Source organism: Mixophyes fleayi, chromosome 3, assembly GCF_038048845.1.
Source record: "Mixophyes fleayi isolate aMixFle1 chromosome 3, aMixFle1.hap1, whole genome shotgun sequence".
NCBI lineage: Eukaryota > Metazoa > Chordata > Amphibia > Anura > Limnodynastidae > Mixophyes > Mixophyes fleayi.
The window spans coordinates 288,290,461-288,316,372 of NC_134404.1; the positions used below are offsets into that span (position 1 = coordinate 288,290,461).

Sequence of the window (25,912 nt, forward strand, 5' to 3'; positions counted from 1 at the left end):
TAGACTGACCGAGAGCAGCCGCATCTTGTGAGTTCATCTGAACAATGCAGGGAGGTCACAGTGTCAGACAATCCAGTCAGGGAAGAAGGAGGAGAGTGAAGTGTACTCTTCCTCCTTACTCTGTGCAGGCAAGTAAGGGGCATGTGAGATCTAATGGCATGTGAAGAGGCTGATGGGCATGTAAGGAGATGTGATGGAATGTGTGTAGGTCTTTAGGCATGTGGGGAGGTTGATTGGCATGTATGGAGTATATGGGAGCTCTGATGGCATGTATGGGGAATTTGGGTATTTCTGATGGCATGTGGGAAAATGAATGGGCATATGGGGAGGTCTCATGGCATGTATGGAGAATTTGGGTAGATCTGATAGCAAGTGGGGAGGTTGATGAGTATTTAAAGGGCATGTGTTGATGGCTGATGCCATGAATGGGCAATTTGAGTAGATCTAATGGCACATGTGGAGGTCTGATGGCATTTAACGGGCATGTGGTGAGATCTACTGGCACGTGGGGAGGATTTTATGATTATTCTGAACATTTTGACAATGTGTTGATAATTAGTTTTTTTGCTTAGCAAGATATTTTAAATTATATAGTTATATTTTCAGTGTATGTGTGTACGGTATGTATGCACATATTTATACTGGGTATATGTATATGCACACACATGTAAAGTTGGCTCTTTGCAGTACCTATAGATATTTTTGGGCTCTCCGTATCTGATTGGTTGGCCACCCCTGCTGTAGATCAATAGACTGTAATTATTTATATTATGATGAAGAAAAGGAAAACGGGAGGGGGTGGGGTGGGCAATTCACTGGGAAAAGAGGACTGAAAATTAATGTCCTAGAATAAAATGAACATAACACATCTTCGGATACTATGGCATCGCTAATTAAATTGTTTTATTTTTAGCAAGGGAAGTCATGTTTTATAAAACACTTCAGGGACTATATTTACTAAACTGCGGGTTTAAAAAAGTGGAGATGTTGCCTATAGCAACCAATCAGATTCTAGTTATCATTTATTAAGTGCATTCTACAAAATGACAGCTAGAATCTGATTGGTAGCTATAGGCAACCTGCAGTTTAGTAAATATTCCCCCAGAAGCTATTATTATTAACATTATTAGTATCAACATTTATTTATCTACTCCATAACGCTGTACATTTGTGGGCACATACAGTAAAAAAACAATACTGGGCATTAACAGAGAGACAAAGCGGTGAAAGGGCCCTGCTTACAGGTTTCAATCTATAGGATATTCACAATGCCAGTAATGAGTTCAGTTTTGTTACAAATTTAAATGCCCGTAACACCTGATTTCATATTGCAGTGGTTGTAGTGATAAGCTGGGTGAAACTGACTAGTTCTTACCATACATTTGCAAATGTGTGTAACTGAGAATTCTGCCTTTTTATGAACAAGTAGAAATAGCAGCTCTTTTATTGGCTATAGCAGTGTGCTGGGGAATCTTTCTCTGTATTTGTTCCTAACTGGATAACCCCACCCTTTCAAGTAACTACTATGAACCTATAAGTTGATTTAGCAACTTTTGTATTGTAACTGTATTGAAACTGATTAGTTGTGAGACTGATTTTGTTTTTGCATTGTTTTCATTTTCAAAGAAAGATCTCATACTTAAGTCACCCAAAAAGTTTAATTTTAGATGAAAAATTTATTTTTTGTTAAGATATTAGCAATAACATAGAAGTTGTCAAATTTAGTTTTGTGACTTTTTTCTTTAATAACCAAAATGACCTCATTCAATAGTTCATTATTCCAAATATACTAATAATCTTCTAAAAATCCTCCTTTAAAATTTCAAAATCAGGCATAAAATATACCCGTGTCATAATGACCCACCTCAAAGTCCGTGTAACTTTTCACCACAATGACGCAGGGTTAAAACAAACACTGAAAATGTTCTCAATTGAGTTCTTCTGCTTTTTCTCCAGGAGAGAGAAAAAAAAAGAAATCAGTGAACAGTTGAAATAAACGTCTTGTTTCTTTATGTCCTCCAAAACAAGCAGCGTAATAGTTATTTTTGTGTAATTGTAAAGTGGTGCTATGGTGGATGACATACAAGTTCTTGTCTTTTCCGTTTTCTAAATCTAAAAGGGGGGTTGGGGTCACATTGGATGGATATATAGATACAGATATGGGTAGATATAGAGAGATATAGCATTAACAATTAGTGCAAAAAAAATATTAATTACAAACTAAAACATTATTGAGGAAGGAAACACATGCATCTTTGTGCTATATGGGGTTATCGACTTTAAAGTGCTGATGTAATATGGTGTGCCAAATATAAAATGAAACTTATGTAATAGACATTTAAAAATGGGTTTCATTTTTAAAATAATTACAGAATAAGATATATTCCATACACTCCAAGAAAAACAATCATTTCTGTAGTAGAAAAAAGTGTTCTTGTATAAAAGTCATTCTCTTTCTAACAAACATTGATAATGTTTAATGACTCTATAAAGCAATTTAATATATCATGTAAACAAGATAAAATTTAGTTGTCATGGAATGTTTTCAGAAGGTTCATAACGTCTTTGCAATCCTTCACAAAGGAATACTGTCCCATTACAATGAGTTTTAAAAAGGAGACCAGATATTTTGATAAATTTGCATACCTCCCAACAGTTAGAATCACAAAATCAGGACACAATAATCCTTACCTCTGCTCTGGCTAAACTCTACCCACAAAATGCACAAATTCTGGTAAAGGTCCACCCACTTTTGGTTAAGCCCCACTCTTTTTACAGCTCCCAAATCGGGATGTCCCACTAAAATTGGGACAGTTGGGAGCAGGGGAGGGCTGGCAAATTTTAGCTTGGGGGAGGGGGGCGGCAAGAATCCACTCAGCAACCTATTAGGAACATTTTAAAGGAATAAAAATGCAGATGACCCAGCCCAAGGTAGCCCATTAGGGGAATGGCCTGAGTGGCAAATGCCCCCCAGCCCCGCCTGCCCCTGGTTGGGAGGTATGAATTTGAGCTCAGTGATTTTATTTCTGAAATGATGCAGCGACCCAGGGTTAATATGATTCTTGTGAATTTTTGAGATCTGGTGAACAATTGGAATTCTTGGCTGTTTGTTGAACAGGAAATTAAGTTCCTATTTAGTGATTTAGTAAATGGTTGGGCATTAGAACATTTTTGCCATTGTTTTTCAGTGAATTATTGTTCTGGATTATGGGATTGTTTCATTTTAATATAGTGTTCTGCATCTAATCAGATGTTTCTATATTCATACTGATATGCATCCTTTGTCATAATAACAATAACCCCCCCTTCCCCCTCTTGTTAGACTTGTGGCTGCCAAAAGTTCCCAAAGCAGCATACTTCTCCAAAATTGTAAACGCATAAATGTGTTTTTTAACACAGGAAATAGTTTCTCATTTCATCTTTCGTCTTGCTATTATTTCTTCCAACACTTAATAACCAAGAGGGGTAGCCGAGACCATAAGACGGCAAGGAGACTGCATAAGCTATCTATGATGCAATTAAAGAAAATGAAGACAGGTGGTTGCACATGCCGATAGTACAGCTAGCATCTTCCTATTAGTTTGTGCGTTCATACACGGCAGACTGTACACACATTTCAGATAACAAAAAATTGTTGTATTTTCCCCCTCTTCTCTTTCTCTTTTCTTGTACATTGCCCCTACTTCATCCCTTTATTTCTAATGTTGATGTCTTATATTATTATAGCAAAAGTTCTTAATAACTTTGTATACTGATTGAGCGATTTATGTCCTAACCTAAATGCTGTTAAAACTTGAAAAAATTTCCAATAAAAATTATGTTTAAAAAAAAATAAAAATAAAAATTGTTGTACACACATTTCCCCTCCACTGACCGGGGTCCGTGCTCCCTCTTGGTGACACTAAAGATAATCCCTTTACCATCGTCTCTAATGATCACTTAGTCAATTCACAACATCTCAATGCCGTCTTGTATTGAGAGCAGGATTCTCGGCAGCCAAGCTCTAAACACAAAGGGGGAATTCAAACGTCTGGCTGCACATTGCCAGCCATTACGGTAGATTCCAGCCAGAACATCTCCGTAATGTGTCTCCCTGAAAGATCTGGTGACACATCGCACTGAATTGAATCTCCCACAAAGTGTCAGGACACAGGAATTAAACATTCTTCTGTTTACCAACCTTCTCTGGCTGGAAAATTGACAATTACAGAGACCCCGGTGGCGTGTTTTACCATCTAATTTATGGTTAGAGTGGATCATTTTTTTCTTTAAAATTCTTTCTTTGAATGGTCAAACAATAAAAGGCATATAAAATATTAAGTATGAAAGTTACAGTGTGTACATAAAAGGACATTAACATTGTAGTGGAATCCAGAGAAGGCGTCCTTAGAAAACTTGGGACATAAATTGACCATATTTTCCTTTGCCTACTCCATGGCAGCCCTTACAATGGGTTAATCCCTGATCAGCTAGTGTAGACAGGAATAATTTTGTCCCACCTGGCCCCTATATAAGGCAGCTCCTCCTCTTCCTCAGTGTCTTTTCTTCCTGTCTCAGCGTGTGTAAGACAGGGTAGTGTAGTGTTTTTTATTTTTTATTTTATTCGAGGGGGCTTACCTCAAAGAGATATTGTGGCTTTCCTCTTCTGGCTGTTCTGTATCAGTTCAGTTGGGCAAGTGCCGGGCCCAGTCTCCCTCTCACTTGCGTTTGAGAGTCTGCCGGCGGATGTACACGTGGAGGACGCGTGCATGAGGAGACGAACATGCGCAGTGCGCTGTCGGTTGCCCGGCAGCGCTATTCCTCGTTTACTTCACCTGTCAGGATTGAAACAGGTGAGGTAGTTAATCTGCTAAAGGCTCACTTGGATGAGGGCAAAAGCAGGCACTGTGTTGAGCAGCTGCAGCCCATTTATGAGGCTCAGTATTGGCTTGGTGTTTGGTGCTGCAGGGCCTAGCAGTTACCTGGATAAGTGCACTATGGGCCACTAGCCCGCCCCAAAAAAGCTGAAGGATACCCCAAGGTAAACCAAGCCCTTAGTAAGGTTTTTTGTGTACTTTTAGGATAGGTTACTTAGTTCCTTTGTTCTATTGTTTACAGTACCTCTGTGGATCTTGAACAGGGAAAAAGGAAATATAAACTGAAGAATCGTGTATGTGCAGCTTGTGATGGCAGTTTACCGAAAGATTGTACTGATCCGTTGTGTGTCATGCACCCCAGAAACGGTAGAGGAGCCTGGCCCCCCTGAACAATTTAAGCAGTTCTTTTCATGGATGGTTAAAGCGATGCAAGAGTATCAGGCCCCAGAACAGAGAATGATAAGGGACAGGATCCCTATAGCAGAGGATATGGAGGAAATAAGGCCAGGGCCATCCTCTGAAAAATTTAGTTCTGCTCAGGAATGGAATTCGGAGTCAGATAGTGAGGATGAAGTGAAAGAGGATCCCAGGATGTTTAACTTGGATACTCAGAATATTATACTTAAGCATATTAACAAGTCTTTAGGTATTGAGGAGCCAACTGTACCAATTAAACTACAGGATGCATTGTTTTCAGAGCACCAAGTAAAGTCTAGAGTGTTCCATACGCATAAAGTGGTTAAAGACTTGATTGCTAAAGAATGTCAGGCCTTAGACAAGAGTCATCCTAACATGGGGAGACTAAATCGTATGTACCCTTTTCAGGATGAAGATGTTCTGAAATGGTGTGCGGTGCCTAAGGTGGATTCAGCCATAGCTGGCTTATCCTCAAAGACCACTCTCCCGTGGGATGATGGGGGTCCATTTAAAGATGCTATGGATAGGAGAATGGAGACTTCCTTCAGGAAATTACACATCTCCTCAGGCATAACTCTAAAGTCTGGGATAGCCATGGCTTCGGTAGCTAAAACCCTGAGGCTGTGGGCTAGTACTCTACATACAGACATTTAGGATCAGATAAACAGACTGTATCTTCTTAAATCCTTAGAGGTTATGCAGAAAAGCATTGATTTCCTGTGTGAAGCTTTGTTGTATACGATTGTTTTCTCTTCCAGGAGCATGACCTCGGCAGTTGTAACAAGAAAGGCGCTCTGGCTACGTCCGTGGGCGGCAGATCATCAATCTAAAAGCCGTCTGACAATGCTTCCATATGAAGGCAGTTTCTTGTTTGGTGCAAAACTGGATAATCTAACGCAGAGGCTTGCAAGTAGCAATGCTAATCGTCTACCACAAGACAGAAAGGTGAGACATTTTCTCTCTTATTCTCCAATACAACAGTTCAAGGAGGCCCGTGCCTATAGGCCAGGGACACAATATTCTAGGCATCAGGTTAATATGGCAAGACAGTCCTTTCGGCCCTTCAGACCAAAAAGTGGGAAACAAGGACAGCAAAGATCCCAATGACTATCTACTGATCCAGTCTCCACTAGCTCCAGTGGGCAGCAGGATATCATGCTTTGCAAAAGTTTGGATTCAGACCACACAAGACAAGTGAGTCCAGGAGATAGTCACCAAGGGCTATGCCATAGAATTCCATACCTACCCTGTAGGGAACAAGTTTATTCAGTCAAGAATTCCTTCTTCCTTCCTAGAACCGCAAGCACTGCAGGAAAGCCTAAGAGGCCTGCTGAAAACAAAAGCTATCGTACCAGTACCGTCAAGTCAGGAAAAACAAGGGGTTTTATTCCAGACTGTTCCTGGTCCAAAAACCATCAGGTGCCTTCAGGATAGTACTAGATTTAAGGGAGCTCAACAGCTATGTGCGAGCAAAACATTTCTGGATGAAATCTATCAATTCAATTCTCAAAACAGTAGAAACAGAAGATTTTCTGTTGGCAATAGAGTTAAAGGATGCATATTTTCCTATCCCGATTACATTCAGTCACCAGCAGTTTCTGAGATTTTGCATTCAAGGTCGTCACTTCCACGTCTCCAAGAACATTCATCAAGGTCCTTATAGTTCTCATAGCGGCACTCGGGGAAAGAGGAGTGACTTTGTGGCCATATCTGGACAATATCCTAATTTCGGCAAAGTCAAACGGAGCAGCCTTGGTAGTTACAGCCCAAATAATCCAGCTTCTGCCACAGCACGGTTGGTTAGTCAATGTATCAAAAAGCCATCTGACACCGTCACAGCAGCTTGTGTTTCTAGGAGTGCAAATAAATACAAGAACAGACCAAAGTCTGCCTCTCTCAAGAAAGGATGGGCAAAATCCAGTCCTTAGCACACCAAGTTCAAATTCAACCTCGTGTGTCAGCGCGAACATGTCTGTGCCTCCTAGGAATGTTTTTCGCAACAATAGGAATCCTCCTGTGGGCAAGATGGCATATGAGAGATCTTCAAGCAGACCTCTTTACGCAATGGGATCGTACATTGGGGTCTCTAGACTCCAAAATCAACCTCTCAAGACCGGCAAGACAGTCCTTATGTTGGTGGCAGCTCCCAGGCCTGAGAAAGCAAGGTGTGACTCTCTCGGAAACAGACTGATGTGTCCTTACCACAGGCGCCAGTTCAGTAGGCTGGGGTGCTCACATGCAAGATATGGTCACACAGGGCACTTGGCGAGACGAAGAGAGATTTCTTCAGGGAAACATCTTGGAGATGAGAGCGGTCTGGCATGCGATCCAGTACTTCCAGCCCTACCTATGAACTAAGCATATACGAGTGTTCTCCGACAACAGGACTGTGGTAGCCGTCATAAACAAGCAAGGTGGTACCAAGAGCAGGGCAATGTTGGCCGAAATAACCACATTAATGGAATGGGCAGAGGTGAACTTAAAATCTCTCTCAGCCCTTCACGTAGCAGGCAAAGACAACATAGTTGCAGACTACTTAAGCAGACACCAAATCCACCCAGGAGAGTGGGAGCTGCACAAAGAAGTTTTTCAACTTATACAACGCAGATTTGGAACGCCACAGATAGACCTGATGGCCACAGGAAACAATAGCAATGAACCCCTCTTCTACTCCCATCACAGAGACAACAGGGCCTTGGGGATAGATGCCCTGTCAATGAAGTGGAACTTCAAGCTGGGGTATGTGTTTCCTCCCTTTCCAGTCATCCCTCAGGTACTCGGGAAAATAAGAAAGAAAAGGTGGAGGTGATAGCCACGGCGCCCTTGGTTCGCTGACCATTACTGGTCAGGCTGGACCTCATACATGATGGTCCAGTTCTGCATCCAAATCCAGACTTCCTTGGTTTGATGGCGTGGAGACTGAGCGGCGATTGCTGAAATCCAAAGGTATCTCGGATGAAGTAATAGACATTCTAATTCTGGCCAGGAAAAAGAATTCCCCTATGATTTGTTACAGAATTTGGAAAAAATTCATTTGTTGGGCAAGGAACATGGCGAAGGATCCCATGTCTGCCAGTGTGCTGGATGTGTTAGAGTTTCTGAAAGATGGTTTTTTTAAAGGACTAGCACCCGCTACGTTATTGGTGCAAGTATCTGCTCTTAGCATATTTCTTGATATCAAGCTATCATCTCAGGGTTTCGTCTTCCAGTTTTTTCAGGCACTGAAGAGGTTACGACCGAGGCTGAAAACATTCTTAGCCCCTTGGGACCTTAAAATTGTCTTGTACGCCTTAACAGCTTATTCTTTTGAAGCCTTGCAAGACATATCTCTTGGGTGGCTGACTCTGAAGGTGCTCTTTCTGGTGGCACTCACTTTGGCTCGTCGAATAGGGGACATACATGCATTATGGTGTGAAGAACCCTTCCTGAATATCTATGAAGATGAAGTAATTTTATGGACAAATCCGGAGTATCTACCCAAGGTCGTGTCTTCCTTTCACATCAATCAATAATTGATTCTGCCATCTCTCTACCCTCATCCCACTAATAGTGACGAAACACGTCTCCATACTCTAGATGTGGTGAGAGCTATATCTGATTACGTTATCAAGACAAAAAATCTTAGGAAGATAAAGCAACTATTTGTACTTCCTGAAGGTCCTCGCAAGGGACATGCCCCTTCCAAACCGACATTGGTAAAGTGGATTAGAGAAGTGATTGCACAGTCCTACAGGGAGAAAGGGCATGAAGTACCTAGGATACTGAAGGCACATTCAACTAGGGCGGTAGCGACCTCTTGGGCACATAGAACCCATGCATCGCCAACCGACATCTGTAAAGCAGCAGGATGGTCGTCTATGCACACTTTTTCTAAGCATTATCTTCTTGATGTTTCAGTCTCTAAGGAGACACAGTTTGGGAGAAAGATTTTCCAGCAAGCGCTGTGAATAAATTTTCTGTTTGACCTTAATAAGGCTTTGGTTTTATTGCCCTCCCGATTTATTGTACTTGTTTGGTATGTCCCATTGTAAGGGCTGCCATGGAGTAGGGAAAGGAAAATTGAGAATTATACTCACGGTTAATTTCCTTTCCTTGAGATACTCCATGGCAGCCCTTTATTTTCCCACCCTTGATCTGATAGTTATGTTATAGGACAGCTTGGGAAGTTACGAAAGACACTGAGGAAGAGGAGGAGCTGCCTTATATAGGGGCCAGGTGGGGCAAAATTCTTCCTGTCTACACTAGCTGATCAGAGATTAACTAATTGTAAGGGCTGCCATGAAGTATCTGAAGGAAAGATAATTAACCGTGAGTATAATTCTCAATTTTCGTTAGAGTGGATATATTTTTAAATATTATTTCCATGCATACATAAAACTGATATTTGTGCAGATGAACATTATTATTTTTATGTGGTATGTCAGTTGTCCTAGTAGATTTTAGTTTTACTGGTTTTTGAAATGTGAAAGGTAAAGCACAAACTTTATATGAAACAGCTACACAAAGCATTCATGTTTGTATAGTGTAGAAAGGTTTCAGAATTCAGGATGTTTAACATAATGATCTGTTTCATGGAAGGAACATGTTTTCTATATAAAAAGTCAAATGTGATTGTTCTCTATAACATATTTAGCTTTGATCTGTTGACATTTTTGTATTTACTCCAAATTACAATTATCTTCATTTGCGAATAGTTTTTACATTTTTTTTTCTGTCCTCCGCTATCAGCCCACATAGCACCACCACTTTTGGGCAGAAAACATCTAATGTGTGGATAGACTGCAAAAATGAAACAAATAACAAGAACTAAAATAATAGTTGAGGTATTTAATTTCTTGGAAGTAAGGCGCATCCTGTTTGCTTTTTGAAATGATAAATCCACCTTTCAAAATTAGTAAGGAAGCATTGTATTTTCAAGAAAAACCACGTCAATGGCCAATTAATTACAGTTAATTGGTTAGAAGTGAAACCTGAGTAAATGTAGGGTTTATATGTACGTCTTAATGGAAGAAGTACAATACTGTACATTCTGCAGAGCATAAAAATCAAGGCAATTCTGAGAATATCACATGACTATACTTGTCTTTTAGCTCAGCAAATAAACTTTAGCCACTATATCTCCCCCACACATACCCTAAAAAAGATTTCTGCAATTATGCTGTATTTTCTGTTAATTATTCCTCTATGTTAAGAAAATGTGTCATGGGCTATTTAGTTTAACTATTCAGTTGTATTGCTTCTGTGTGTGTCATAAAGCTACATTTCTACACAGTTTTAAATGACTTAAGCATCAAGTGTTTTATCTTGTTAACATGAATGTGTGGCTGTCTTCCTATAACTGTCTTCATATATGGCTGCCACCCCAAGGCAAAGTCTCTCATCTGGAAAGCATTTGCGTTTCAGCACTCAAGTTGGATCCCAACGAGAGGGTTACCTGATGTGAGCCCTCCCTCCATGTGCATGATGGCAAAGGACGAGGGACGAGTTATGCTGTGAACATGCATGCTCTCTGCTCGCTACATCATTTGTGTGCAAAGATGTGTCATGTGACTGACATTGTTATTGCAGTTATGACACTTTAAATGATTACTAAGAGCTTGATGGAAAAGAAGTGCGTCTTACAGACAATTTTTCATGGGATTGCAGCTTGTCCTTCTGTTCCGTCTTTTGCCCTGTTTAAATGTGCTGCCCCATACGACTACACATGATTACTCGGATAACAAATATCACAGTGATCAGAGAACAACCCACTGCAGTGAAAATGGTTCTGCCCTCCCAATATCTGTTATAGTTACATGATGTTCATATAATTCCCATTTGTTCTCAAATCTCTACAATTTGTCATTGAATTTCTGCAAAGGATCTCTGTGAGTTCCTAAATTTCAACTGTGTTTTTACATATTTTCTATATAAATCCCTACAGTTGTCATTAAAGTTATTTTCCATTTCTATTCACTGGCTCTAGTTTGATATTTTCTCCATTGCTTATTTCCAAAGAATAGATCATATGAGCTATTGAAAAGCCATTGAATTTGACTTTAGACTGTTTATATCAGAATAATGGTTTTGGAACTGTGGATTTGTCATAAGCAGATCCCATTGGCCCAGGGCTGCATGGCTTTAGGTGTTGATGGTTTATTTTTCTTTTCTTTCTTTTGAGAAACTATTGAGTGAAAAAAAGACCACTAGAAATACTATCTCTTTCCTGTGGGGAAAAATTATTTTGCAACATTTTGAAACCTGTATGTGACCAAAAAACGATACATATGGATTTGCCAAATCCATAGAACCGGTGTGTGATGCTGACACAGTTTTGTAAGGGGTCTCCCAACAGTTTGCTTTTAAACAGTCCCCACTTCCCCCAAGACTTCACAGCATAGGAGGAAGGACTCTGTAAATAGGAACATTCTATTCCACTCTATTGAGGAGAACTGGATCATGTGAACGCACTCAGTGGCAGATTATTATAGAGCTGTAGGGACCTGTGGCACCACCTGCACTAGGGATGTGCACAGCCGGATTATAGGTGAGGCTAAGCCAGCCCCCCACAAACTTATTGGTCCATTAGTTGCCCATAAAAGGGGTGACTGAGAGCCAATGGCAGCTATTATTTATTGATATATACAATGTTTCATGCAAATTATGGACTACCTAATTTACTCATGATATTGCCCATGTTTGAATATTGCATGAAATGGTAGATGCTGTTACTTTAAATATGAGTTATTGTAAACTCTGTGCCAGGATGAAATAATTTCCCCCACCCTGGTAGAGTAACAATGGATTTGTCTTTCATATCATCGCTTAGTGAATCTTTCAGATCAGCTTTGGTTGATTTAACCATAAACTGGGACTTTATCCCAGAACCTCACATTTTCTGCTTTGAAGTATATTACGAAGTGCCACACTCCCAGATGCCATTTCTTTGTATTTCACTGCTGTATAAATACATATTTAGCCCCTGCCAGGCTGTGATCAAACAGAAGGAAGTGATTCACTCTTCTGGTTTTATCTAGGAATGCGCGATGAGGTTGCACGTTTTCTGATTCAAGTTGAATTTTTCAAGATAAAAGAGAAATGTAAAAGCTATTATATTATGCAATAGTTCTAAGAAAAAATCTACTGTTACACTTTATCTGGCCAGTTTGCATGTAGTGTAAATGGAGACTTATATGTATTACATGTAAGAATCATCCCCACAGTCAGAGCCTCTAATGAAGTGTTTTGTAAGTGTTTTATTTGTTATTTTCATTTCTTATATATAGACAAGTGCTGTCTAATGTCTTCTTGGATATTATGGACAAATTATGTTTTGTATAGCCGGATAGCACAGTGATGGAAGGCGTAGGATTGTGAAAATAGCATGCATGGTACCGTCCAAAATAACACAATTATTGTGCTTTACATTGCATAACAAAATAGTAAATATCTAGGATGTTCTGTATAACAAACCGGTAGATGCTCTGCAGAGGAAATCCCTGCCAACAACATTCAGCCCTGAGCTCTGGCTAACCGCTTAATACCCTCAATATGTAATCCCATGCCTCCAAATGTAGCGCTTAGTGCCTGCATAACAGCCTCATGCCCACCACAATCTTATACCTACCATCGCAACCCTATTAACAGCATTACAGCCTCATGCTGACCCCATACAGTCACATGCCCCAGACTAACGGCCACAATCTTATACACACCATTACTGTCCTATGCCTCATTCCCCCACATACAGCCTTGTGACAAAATTAAGATTAAGTCCTGCCCATCACTGTCCTATGTCCATTGCAGCCTTGGGCCCAGCATAAGCTTCATGCATAACATATGCAGGCCTTTGCTCAGCATAACAGTCTTTTCCCTAACACATTTGTTAATGTTAACAGCCTCATGCCCACGACAATACCATTCCCTCCAAAAGCGGCCTGAGTCCAGAAGAATTTCATGACCACAGCATATGGACAGATTAACGTCCCACATACCTACCTTATTCAGCCCTCATGCCCACCAGCCTTAGTCCCCAGGCCGAAAAATACAGCCCTGTGCCATACTCCTTTACATGTGACGAGCAGTGTTCTCCTCACACTTGCAGAACACCCTGTGAGGGGAAGCAGCACTATTTAATCCAATAAAATTCAGAAAATCGGTTACATAAAGCAACAAAACCACAATGATTTCATGTAGTGAAGCCACAGAAGTTTCATATAGCATCTATGTAGCTTCATTTTGTAGCAGTAGCAACAAATGCAACTCATGAAACCTCTTGTTTCCATGTAAGAAGCACTTGGCTTCACAGTGGGAGTACTATCAGCACCGCCCTTTAGACTGAGGATCACTGGTTACATAGCTCTGATATAAATAAGGTAGTGGGCTTATAATAGAAGTTAGAATTAAACTATGGGTGAGACCGTATACATTGCACTAATATATATACCTTAACAGGAGAACTATATATATATGTTTTTTTGTCTTTTGAGAGATGTGATAAAGAACACAGTTCAGTGGTAGGGCTACATATATTATTCTATATACTGTACAAGATAAGTTTTAATATAAACAGTTTGAAATTCTATTGATTCCTTATAATCAGTGTTCCAAATAGGCTGGTATACAGTGGTATGCCAGATCACCACTCCTACTGCCTTCATTGTAAAATTTCATTCACTTACATTTTCCATACCGCCACTTTTAAATTTCCACTTCGACCACTGTTTATAATCATGTCATGTTTTCAGGCTGGGAAGTAATAAATCTGGCAAGATAAAGATGTGGCAAAGAGTTACAAGGTTTTGTAATAAAATATTGGCAGCAATGCTTTAATGCTGTGATATGCTGTAATATTGATTAACTGTGATGTCTTACTATATATGTCTCATGTAACTATCATGTTTTCTGTGATTCTGATATTATTTTGTACTTCTTTTTGATAGTTTATGTTTCTGTACTACTTTTGTTGCTCTGTGAGATGGAAGTGGAGGGGGCAAAATAGTAAACCATGTCCAATATGGCAAATGATAAATGTCTTTAGTACCAGGAAAGTAAAATAATAAGACTTGCTTTTATTGAGGATCCATAACTGTGGCAGGGCAAGAAACTGCCACATTGGAGGAAAGGGTTAACCTCCTGGGAGTCGGGAGGAGTTTGAACATAGTTAAGAGCTCAAATTCAGTGTGGTCTTGAGTGTTGTCTGGGGAGAGTGGAAGACTCCTGTTTGACCCCGACCCAAGACTTTGATTGGTGACTTGATGTTAACCCACTACAATTACAGATCCATTTTAGAATTTTATTAGGTACGGAAATATGGGACAATCGGTATAGATAATTAAATGTAGAAATAAGCTGGCTCTTTTGCAAACTTTATTCCACCTGTTTATTTTTGAAGAGCTTGTAAGCCCATTGTTTAGCAATATTATCCAGGTCTGTGTATGTTTATGGTGAAATATATATCTGTAAAGAAATATGCAAAATATGTTCAGCATTCGGATTGAACCATGCATTTATTAACAATTGCTATCTTAAAAGGGTGGAACTTCTCTGTCTTGCATCACACTAGTTACAGAAGCTTCATTCTGAATAAAAGTCTTGCAGTCTCATAAGTAACACAATGCTTTCTTCAGATTCACATACATGGGCCAGATACACAACATTATATACAACAAGTGTGTATAGGCAACATAGAACTGTGTCAGTATACATCTTGTTTAACTTTTATACTGTTTATTGATGTGCTTAACCACCAATACAATATTTTCATACAGCACTGTAAATAATTCTTCCTTCTGCATGTGGGAAGTTTACTCAATATGCTCCTTTCTACTTTTTAGTTCTGTCTGCTATATGGAACCAAGTTGATTTACAATGAAAGAGCCTGGTATCTGGAGCATAAATATCTGACACCAGCCACCAGTAACCAGATAAGAAACCAGGTAAGGGTTGAATATAACTATTATCATTTTCATATTCTGTATTGAACTGTAATGTAAACATGTGCTCTGCATGTGCAAGGTAGTTTTTAGAAGTAAATGTACTCAGCAGCATTTCAATTGCCTAAAGACAGTTGCTTAAAATTTGTTATAAAGATGTTATTTTATTGCTTTACTACTAGAGTCATGTGCACTGTGTAATTGCCAAGAAACTTGGTTACCCTGTAACCAGCGGCAGAACACTGCTTCGCTGGGCTCCATAGTACAATTTTGGCAATCCTGGGCTGCCCTCTGAAGGCCCACGCACATACTCAGAAGAGACACCTGCTCTGCTCTTCTGCACATGCGAAGCGCGGTGAAGCGCCAAACATTTAATCTACTGCACTCCTTAACTGCTATGTTTTCTCCTGTGCCGGCTTCATCCACCAAAGAGCCTCTGTGTCTTGTAACAGCAGTACGTTCATTTGTTTCATATGTGGACTCTCCTCTACACGATAACTGTTAGTAATATGTTTTTAGTTCTGTGATAATACTTTTATCATGTGCTTCAATCTGGATGTTATGTGTAACATATTGAGCAGGTATTCGCTGAAAGTGTACATGCATTGGTGGTGAAATGGTGGTATATGTAAGTCACAAACATCCCACACTTTTTTTAAAAAAAAATTTTTTATTTATAACAGCAGGTCGTAACAGTACAGGGCAATAGTTGCTTTAAATATGATTGCTTGAGATTACAATGAAATAAAAAATAACAAAAACAAAACACAGCTAACAGCTGAAGTTAATGATGTCTCACTAATAGGATTTTTTCCAGAAAAATACCAAAGGCTAAGGACTTAACACAATTATATAGTGAGAAGGACCATTTAACAACAATAGGGAGACCCTGTAGAGTTGGAAAACTAAAATAAGAATGAGAAAGACTGCTGGGTTTTCATTTTTTGGGGGAGTTTAGGGAATAAGAAGATAGGGGGAGGAAGGGCCTTCCCAGGGAGGTGCACCTCCATTTGAGGGGTCAACGCACCTAGGTGAGATGAGTGGGAGGGAGCTTAGGTAGGATAAGAGAGCAGGAGGAGAAAAGATGGAGTGGTCCAAAATAAAAGTGAGGAGACACATATATGAGTAAAGAAGAGCGTCAGAGAGTGAGAGGCAGGAGGTAAAGATGAGTAGGGGAGAGCATATGAAACTTGCCAGCAGAGCCGTAACTTAGAATTCTAGTGCCTGGGGCGAGAAAGACAAATGCCACCCCCCTAGCCCTCAATTTTAACCAAGTTAACCTAAAATATTCCTAAACTGTGCCCCCCTTCAGCATTGCGCCCTGGGCAGTCGCCCCTATCGCACAGCCCTAGTTACAGCCCTGCTTGCCAGGGGTGGTCCCGCTGTTATAGGAGTACCAAGGGTCCCAAACTTTGTGGAACGCAGGGATTGTGTCATGGAAGAGACTTTGTCACATATTCCATGTAGGCAGTGTGCCAAATTCTATTTATAACAGCCACTCTAGGGGATTGCAGGGCTTTCTTCCAATCGCAAGCTATCTGAAATTTAGCTGCGTTGTATATATAAGCTTATCCGATGACTTGGGGATTCCCTTGGTAGGTTGACATAAAAGAACAGATAACGGATCCTTTGGCACGTTGATTGTGGTAACCTGCTTAATCAATAGTAGGACGTCGTCCCAGAATCTCGATATGAGTGGGCAGTCCCACCATATATGGAGAAAGGTATCTATTGAGCCGCAATTGCGCCAACAGAGGTGAGGCGGTAGAGTGCAATCTCGCGGGAACCATGTACCATCTGGTATAGATTTTGTAAGTATTTTCGCGAATAGCTGTACTAATGGAGGATCCTGCAACCCTTTGCCGAATGAGCGACCACCCCACTCCAAGATCCTGCTCCCAGGCCTGTTCAAACGGTTACATTGGAAGGGGATGAGGAGGACAGAAGGGTTCTGTACAGGATTAAGATATAGCCTCGTTGATATGGACTATAGATGCACTGGTATTCAAATGGCGTTGGAGGACGAAGCCTGGATGATTGTGACTGGGCTTGTATAAAGCTTTTCCTTTGAATATAGTGAAAGTGTAAGCTACTGGGAAGGTTATGTTTCTCTTGCAGGTCCGCAAAAGATTGCGGTGCGTGTTCACCTAATAGGTGGAGCAATCTATCTAGTCCTACGGGAAAGCAAAAGCTCTAATACACCGTTCTGGAGACAACCTGGGTTCCCCCTAGGTTGTAAGTGGAGAAGGGTAGGGTGCAGGTTTGTATTGCTTATTCAATTAGTCCCATATCTCCAGAGTGAAATGAATAGAGGGAGTAATATGGGCTGAGGCTGGTCTCATGTTCGTGGGGATTCAGGGGAGAAAACTCACTCCCACATCCGGGGACAATGTATCCTCAATATCCACCCATTTTTTTAAGCCCAAAAGGTGACAAACAAGAAATAAAGTGGGTCAGCTGTGTGGCTTGGAAATATTTATCAAATAAAGGGAGGCCTAGGCCCCCATTATTTTTTGTTTTAGCTAAACAGAGTCTATTGCACCTGGGTATTTTACCATTCCACACAAATTTACCACAGAGAGATTGTATAGACCTCAGGAAGGAATCCAGGATTTTAACAGGTAGGGTTTGAAATGAGTATAGTAATCTTGGTAGGATGTTTATTTAATGGTGTTGATTCTACCGAACCACGAGATGCAAAGAGAACTCCAGGTAAGTAAATCTTGTATGATTGTTGATATCAAGGGGAGGTAGTTAGCTTGGAAGATAGTTTTGTAAGAGTTTGTGAGAAAAACGACCAAGTAGCGAATTGCACGAGGGCGCCATTGAAAGTCAAAATTGAGTTCTAATAATTTCTTGGTGTGAGACAGGAGATGTAGAGCGAGCGCCTCTGATTTTGTGTTATTCACTTTATATCCTGAAAGAGTACCAAACTTTTATAGCTCTACAAATAGCTTAGGAAGGAAAGTCTGGGGTGAGGATAAAGTTAAGAGGACATCATCCGCAAAAAGAGAGATCTTATATTGATTATTTTTAACCTGGATTCCCTTCACAACCAGGTTCAGCCGAAGCAAGTGGTTCGATACATAGCACATAGATGAGGGGGGAGAGTGGGCACCCCTGTCTCGTCCCGTTACTTATAACAAACACGGAGGAACTCAAGCCAATCGTTGATACCAAGGAGGACGGGGAATGATATAGAGCATGAATATATTGAAGGAGATTACCAAAAAATCCATAGTTTTTAAGAGATTGAAACATAAATGGCCATGAGAGCCTATCAAAGGCTTTCTTGGCATCTAGAGCTAGCATTACCAAAGGGATTTCTGAGTGGCTAATGTAAGAAAGTCTATCGTCATCCTTGTGTTATCAAGAGCTTGTCTACTAAGAAAAAATCATAACTATAATGTTTGAATGTGTGGTGTCCCCCATGGAGAACAAAATTAAAGGTTGAGAGTAAATGTGGACACAGAATGTCCAAAAAAGTATTTTAATAGGAGATAGTGAATCCGTCAGGACCAGGAGCTCTAGAGGCTTTTTGGGCCTTTAGTGCTGCTTTGATGTCCTCCACAGAGATGTCTTCATTTAGTTTGGAGGCTGTTCTATCGAATTTTGGGAGTTTACAAGTATTCAAATATTGCTGTATGACGGGCGATGAGGAGGATGAAGGGGGCCCATCTGTGTTTAAATTATACAGGGATTTGTAGAACCTATGAAAAGAGTCACTAATAGTAGTTGGGTCAAAATTAAGATTTCCCTTCTTGTCTCTTATTGCCATGATTACTTGTGCAGCTCGTTTAGCTTTGTTTGTTTGCTAGCATGGTATCTTACTTGTTACTTTTTCGTACAATTTTTGATTGAGCCAGCGGAGGGCCTGTTCAGTGTTCTCCGCTAGTAACGATTGGATTTCTCTTCTAACTGAAATAATTTGCTTATAGACTATTTCTGAGTGATTCTGTTTATGATTATGTTCGAGCTGCTGCAATTAGGCATTAAGAGAGTTTAATTTCAACATTTGTTGAACATTCCACACTTTTGCTTTGAGTTTACCAACACAAGAGTGGTGTTTTTTCCTCTTTTATAGATCACGAAGCACATTTGTCACTAATTTACCTTCACCTTTACCTTTTCACGCGACAGTTTGGTCAAGATGCTACATAATTGAAACAAGGAGAACATTTGTGGTTTATGTTAACTCTGATTAAAGTAAATTGTGCTAGATTAATTCTAGGGAGAACCGAAGGCTTCCTAAATAAGAGTGTCAGCTCTTCATAAAAACAAAAACCTTGGTGGCATAGTTGGTACCGCATACCTAGTATGTGGCATAGATAGGGAAGAATTTAATTATTTTAGACAGACATGGGGATTGTTTTTTTGTTAACCCTGTGTCACACATGCGTCACGCAGACTCAGGTGAGTGTTGTTCGGGGGCAGCACAGTGGCCTAGTGGTTAGCACTTCTGCCTCATAGCACTGGGATCATGATTTCGATTCCCGACCATAGCCTTATCTGTGTGGAGTTTGTATGTTCTCCCTGTGTTTGTGTGGGTTTCCTCTGGGTGCTCCGGTTTCCTCCCACACTCCAAAAAACATACTAGTTGGTTAATTGGCTGCTATCTAAATTGACCCTAGTCTGTGTGTGTGTATATGTTAGAGAATTTAGACTGTAAGCTCCAATGGGGCAGTGACTGATGTGAATGAGTTCTCTTTTCTCTCTACAGCGCTGCGGAATTAGTGGCGCTATATAAATAACTGATGATGATGATTACCGCAAGGGATAGGAATCATTACATGTATACATTTCTTATGCACCTGCCCTGGCTATGACTACTAGTTCCTCTGTCACATTTTGTCCAGAAGTCACACTTCTGTTTTCTGTTTGGCTTGGTTTTATCTAGGTGGATTTCAGAATTCCCCTTAAATTCATCACTGCTAACACATTGCTCATGCTGAGTCATGGATGACCTGCTGATCATGATAACAGTATCTCTCAATTCTAGCACTCTTATCCAGAGACTAATATAGGCCATAAAAAACCTCTTCTGACCTTCTACAAATACACCAAATTCTGTATGTCCCAAAGGTCAACATAAATGTAGAATCTTTGAAGTAGATGAAATGGAGCAGGCACTCTTCTGTTCTCATATAGCCCATGTATACCAGCATTTACACTTTTATTACAACTATTTAACCAAAGGCAGTTTGGTCAGTGTTGTCAAACATTCCATTTCCCTGCAGACTTTCATCTTCCTGACAACGAAACTTCAAAACGAGTTTCATACAAAAGCAGAACTTTTTGTTAAAAAAGAATGTCATTTCTTTGAACCGTGCTCTTAAGTAAACAAAGACACTGGAAAAATCTCCAGATTTATCAAGCAGGTGACAAAAACTAAAGATGAGCAAGATCATAGTGGAGACGCACACAAATTGGATTTTGTGGTAGAACAGGTCACTAACAGACCAGCAAAACATTTCAACACTGCAAAAACATAAGTAAATTAGGTTACTGTGAATTTACCCATGGTACACTCGTAGCCAGCATTTGTAAAAGAGCCAAAATATTTAAATAAATACTGTGTCATATGGAGCTATGATTGGCTTAAAAAAATAAAATAAATTAAAAACATTTAACCCAATCTCACACATCCATCACAGATCTATGTGCTTGTTTTTAGTGCACAAAGTCGTAGTTCTGCCTGGTGCTCGTGGAAAATTAGCCAGGAACCAATGACAGTGGTTTCCTGGCAGTAATTACTGTGGGCCTGATTCATTAAGGAACTTAAATTAAGAAGTTTCTTATTTCAGTCTCCTGGACAAAACCATGTTACAATGCAAGGGGTGAAAATTAGTATTCTGTTTTGCACATAAGTTAAATACTGACTCTTTTTTCATGTAGCACACAAATGCTTGATAGCTTATTTGTACACTGAAATTTAAAGTTGATATTTGTGTGCTACATGAAAAAACAGTCAGTATTTAACTTATGTGCAAAACAGAAAACTAGTTTGCACCCCTTACATTGTAACATGGTTTTGTCCAGGAGACTGAAATAAGATACTTCTTCATTTAAGATCCTTAATGAATCAGGCCCATGGTTATCATTTTAGACAAATACACTGGCAATACTGTGTGCACTACTGTTAGATGCACGCAGCTCTACCTTCACAAACAGTACAATGTGAAGCGGGACATACCTCCCACTTGTTCTTGCAGTCAGACCAAACCCTGACTAAGTGAGACAGTCACCCAAATTTAGGACTGCCCCAACAAATTCAGGATAGTTGGCAGACTGCCCTGCTCTTTTCTACCTGTTCTTGTCACTTTCAGCACTAAATATGTTGGTGTCTTTATCTCAGTTGCTACTTGTTTGGATCCTGGAATGTTGGATGCCCTATTTTGAAAAAAATGGGTACATGAAATTTCAGAAACTCCAACCAGCCTCAAAATTAGAATGAAAATATTCACATTTGCTAAATAGATCTATCTCCTTCCAAACAACATTGACATTAATAGCAAATACATTTAATAAATAGACCTATTTCCCTCCAATCAGCCCCAACATTAAATTAATAGTATTTCCATTTAATATACAGTACAAGTCTATTTTCCTTCAAACAGCCCCAGCAATAAATTGAATAGCATTTATGTTTAACAAATATAACCATTTCCCACAACCATATCCAGCATTATATAATTCATATTTACATTTAATAAATAGCTCTCCTCCCCAAACTCTGCCCCATATTCAATTAATAGTCCAAACCACCCCAGCATTAAATTAAATTAAAGGTCCCATCACCTCACCTTAAATTAGTAGGCCCCACCAATAAATTGCCCTACCATCACCCCACAAATAGCACCCATTAGCCCCACCATGAAATAGCCTACCTCCGACACTATATTAAGACCCCTTTCCCCTCACACATTATATTAACACCCCCCCTCCACATACACATAATGCTGCCATGTCATTCCCCCTCACACATACACACACACACATTATGCTACCATGCCCCCCCTCAAACACAAATTATGCTGCCATGCCCCCCCCCCCACACACACATTATGCTGCCATGTCCCTCCCCTCTCACACACATACATTATGCTGCCACCCCCCCCCACACACACACACACATACATTATGCTGCCATGCCCCCCCTCACACACATACGTTATGCTGACATGCCCCCCCACACACACACATACACTATGCTGCCATGTCCCCCATCCTCACACATGCATACATTATGCTGCCATGCCCCCCTCCCTCCACACACATGCATTATGCTGCCACCCCGCCCTCCCCTCACACACACATACATTATGCTACCATGCCCCCCCTCACACACACATACATTATGCTGACATGTCCCCCCTCCCTCACACACATTCATAATGCTGTCATGTTCCTCCAACACACACATTATTAACACCCCACTGCACTTACCTTGTTCCACACGCGCGCACTGCTCCTCAGCGCCTTTACAAGCCAGCGCCGCTTTAAATTTTAGCTGTCAACTCGCCGATTCCCGACGAATTGAAAAAATCGAGGTATGATACATTTACCCCATGATGTTTATTAATGTGTTTTTGTGTTTTTAAAATGTTCACTTGAAACTAGATGTGGACAGCACTAAACAAATTATATTTAAACATATAGGTGGCACTATCTGCTGCAAGTATTGCTCCCCAAATGCATTGTCTGTTCCATGTTTCCTATAGACGTATCGAATGCCTACTTCAGCAAGGACCCTAACTATCAAATGTCTCACACAGGGTGTAGCCAAATCACATTGGGGCATACCATGTTCCCCATGGGATCTGTGCAGAGTTTCTGAAGTGCTTGGCTACAATCTTTCCCACCCCTAAAAACACCCCTTCAATACTGCTGGTACACACAGTATGCGTCAGCGACACACATCTCCCAACTGTTCCGGAATCGGGACAATAATCCTGATCAGTGGGGCCGTCCTTCAAATCAGTACTTTCCTGCCTAAATCAGGACAGCTGGGAGGTATGACATTGTATGGCACAATGCAGCATAATATACATTCAAATTCATATATATAGCAGTAGTACAAGAAATTAAATTTGCTAGCTTCAGTTTACTATGTAAAGCACTGACTCTGTGGACATAAAGCTATATACGAAAGTCATCCAGTGCTTTTCTATGTAAGAGACAAATACCATTATGCTGTTTGGTAAATGAGTCATCAGTGTAAATACAAATCTGGTTTCGTCTATAAAGACTGCAGTTATATTTATATAGATTTTATATTCATACATATTTGCTTAACAATCTACATTAATGTCAGAAGTATCAATATTGTTATATTTTTATGAACAGTATTAAGATATCCAGTTATCCCATTTAATGGTAAATAGTGCCTGTGTTTATCCATCGATGAGGTTCTGAAGCCATAGCAAGAGTAAACATATTGCAGTTACAAAGTCCTCTTCTGGATGTCGCTGTAGTTGTGTACATATAAACACATTCATATTCCTGTCAGCATACAATAAAAGGATTGCTGTTCCTTACTATCACATGTGAATCTAGCTGTATTATTTTATATACATCATGTGAAAAAGTACTCCTTCCTTGAAAACGTTTTTTAAATCCCAGGTATCACAAGCAGGTCAAACAAAAGATGCTGACACCGGTTTGCTGAACCACTTTGCAGTAGTTCTATTTAGGAATGTCAGGATAGTACAGACAGCAACTATTGTAGTTCCAGCAAGCAAACAAAAGAATTTACAATTCCATGCAACCCTGCTGCTTGCTAGACACACAATCCCTGCTTGCTAGACACACAATCCCTTCACTAGTCACTGGCCACTGGCTGGCAAAGGTCGCCACGCCCACAACACAGATCAAGCTATTTATGCTTCCTACCCAGCACTAACTGGCTAAACCCTTAATTACACCCATCCATGTGCTCCACCTGTGAACCTGTGCTCTGTGTGTAGAGGTGTGGAGATTTATCCCTGTCTGAGCATGAGCCTGCAGACTGCCAGGGAAATTATTACTCTCTCCCTTAACAGCCTGTGGCAAACTGTCCTTTTTAACACACAAGACATTAACAATCATCAATTTAATTTCATATGGCACATGACACTTATCATATTTCACTTTGACTTATTTATTCAACAAAAACCTGGCCAACATGAAGAAGCTATGTATGATGAAGAAAGTACATCCATGATTCAGTTGCTTAAAGACCTAGCTTTTTAGCAGTAACGTAAAGTAATTCCTTTTGGTATAACCTCGTCTCTTACTTTGTGCATGAAATATCTTGAGTTCATTGGTGTTTGAAGGCATTTGTTCATGGTCAGCTCTCTTAATGTCTTGCCACAGCATCTCAATGGGGTTGAGGTCTGTAAGTTCACTTGGCCATTCCACTACCTTAAGTATTCAGTTGTAGATTTGTTGGTGTGCTTAAGGTCATTGTCTTATTGCATGATTCAAATTCCGGCCAAGCATTAGTTCTCGGAAAGACTGGTAAGACACGGTAAGACTGAGCGGCCCGGGGGGGCGCGCTGCCCCCCTGTCCCCTGGGCCAGCCCGCCCCTGGACTCAATGATTTCAAGGTGTCCAGACAACAAAGCAATCCCAAATGATCACCCCTCTGCCGTCGTGCTAAGTGGTTGGTGTGAGGTTATTGTGTTTGATTTTAGCCAAATATTTCGTTGTGCGATAAGGCAAAATAACTCCACTTTCATTGTGTCTGTCCAGAGGATATTGTTAGAAAAATCTTGTGTTCAGTTAAGATTTGCAAACCTAACATGTACTGCAATTAATTTATTTATGGGGAGAAAAGGGCTTTCTCCTGGCTGCCCCTTCATAAAAGCTATACTTGTTCAATCCTTTTCTGACTGTAGATTCTTGAACATTAACATTTACCCTCTTGACAGAGGCCTGTAGATCTTTGGATGTAACTAGGAATCTTTGCAATTTCTTGGAGCAAATGTGGTCTGATCTTTATGTACAGTTGCTGAACACCCACTTCTGGGCGGATTGGTGACTGTTGTGATGTTTTACATTTGTAAATAATCTTTCTCACGGTGTAATGATGAAACGGTGGCTTCTCTGAGATCATTGTAGGAGTCTTTTCTCCTTAACATGGTGTGAACATGAACCTGAATGCCCCAGACTGACCTGTCAAATGATCTGCTTGTATATGGAGGAAACAGTGCACCTGAAGATATAATAATGAAGTACACTTGATTAGCAGCCCCTGGCACCATTTTTCCTGCACTAAGGGAGTACTTCCTTTTTTACTCATTGCTTCTTCATTTTGGCTTATGTTTTGTTGAACCAATAATTTCAAAGTTAAATATGTTATGGATTATTTGTCACATGGTATTAGAGTTATCATATTGTAGGACTTGGTGAGAATTAGATGATTGTTATGTCCTGCTATGTAAACCACAGATATGAAGGAGGGTGTTCTTTATTTTCCACATGACTGTAAGTGATATCAAATATATAATGTAAAACAAACTGAACCGGACTGAACCTGAAAAGCACTGTGCAGATGGCGGCATATGTCAAAATAACTACAAAAGGCAGAACAGACTATATACCGCAGTTATATATACCATAGTGGTTATAAACAGCAGAAGTGAGAATATGTTATAATCTCATATGGAACATAAAGGTTAAGGGATTATTACATTTAGCAGAAGAAGAAGAACAAATATGTCTTAGAAATTCTGACTGATCTCT

At 40.1% G+C, this 25,912-nt stretch overlaps 1 protein-coding gene across 4 annotated transcripts in view; it reads left to right on the forward strand.

Moving 5' to 3' along the window:
- The window catches only part of ACOXL (acyl-CoA oxidase like), a 368,095-nt gene that overhangs the window by 319,257 nt on the left and 22,926 nt on the right, over positions 1-25,912 (forward strand). For 3 of the 4 annotated variants that reach the window (XR_012689756.1, XM_075203751.1, XM_075203752.1), the window contains exon 18: positions 15,089-15,190. Coding sequence is in view for 2 of the 4 variants with exons in the window: in XM_075203751.1 (XP_075059852.1) it covers positions 15,089-15,190 (102 nt within the window). In the remaining 2 variants the exon portion in view is untranslated. Of the gene's footprint in view, positions 1-15,088; positions 15,191-25,912 lie in introns of those variants that run through there. The other variant, XM_075203753.1, reaches the window with a different exon arrangement.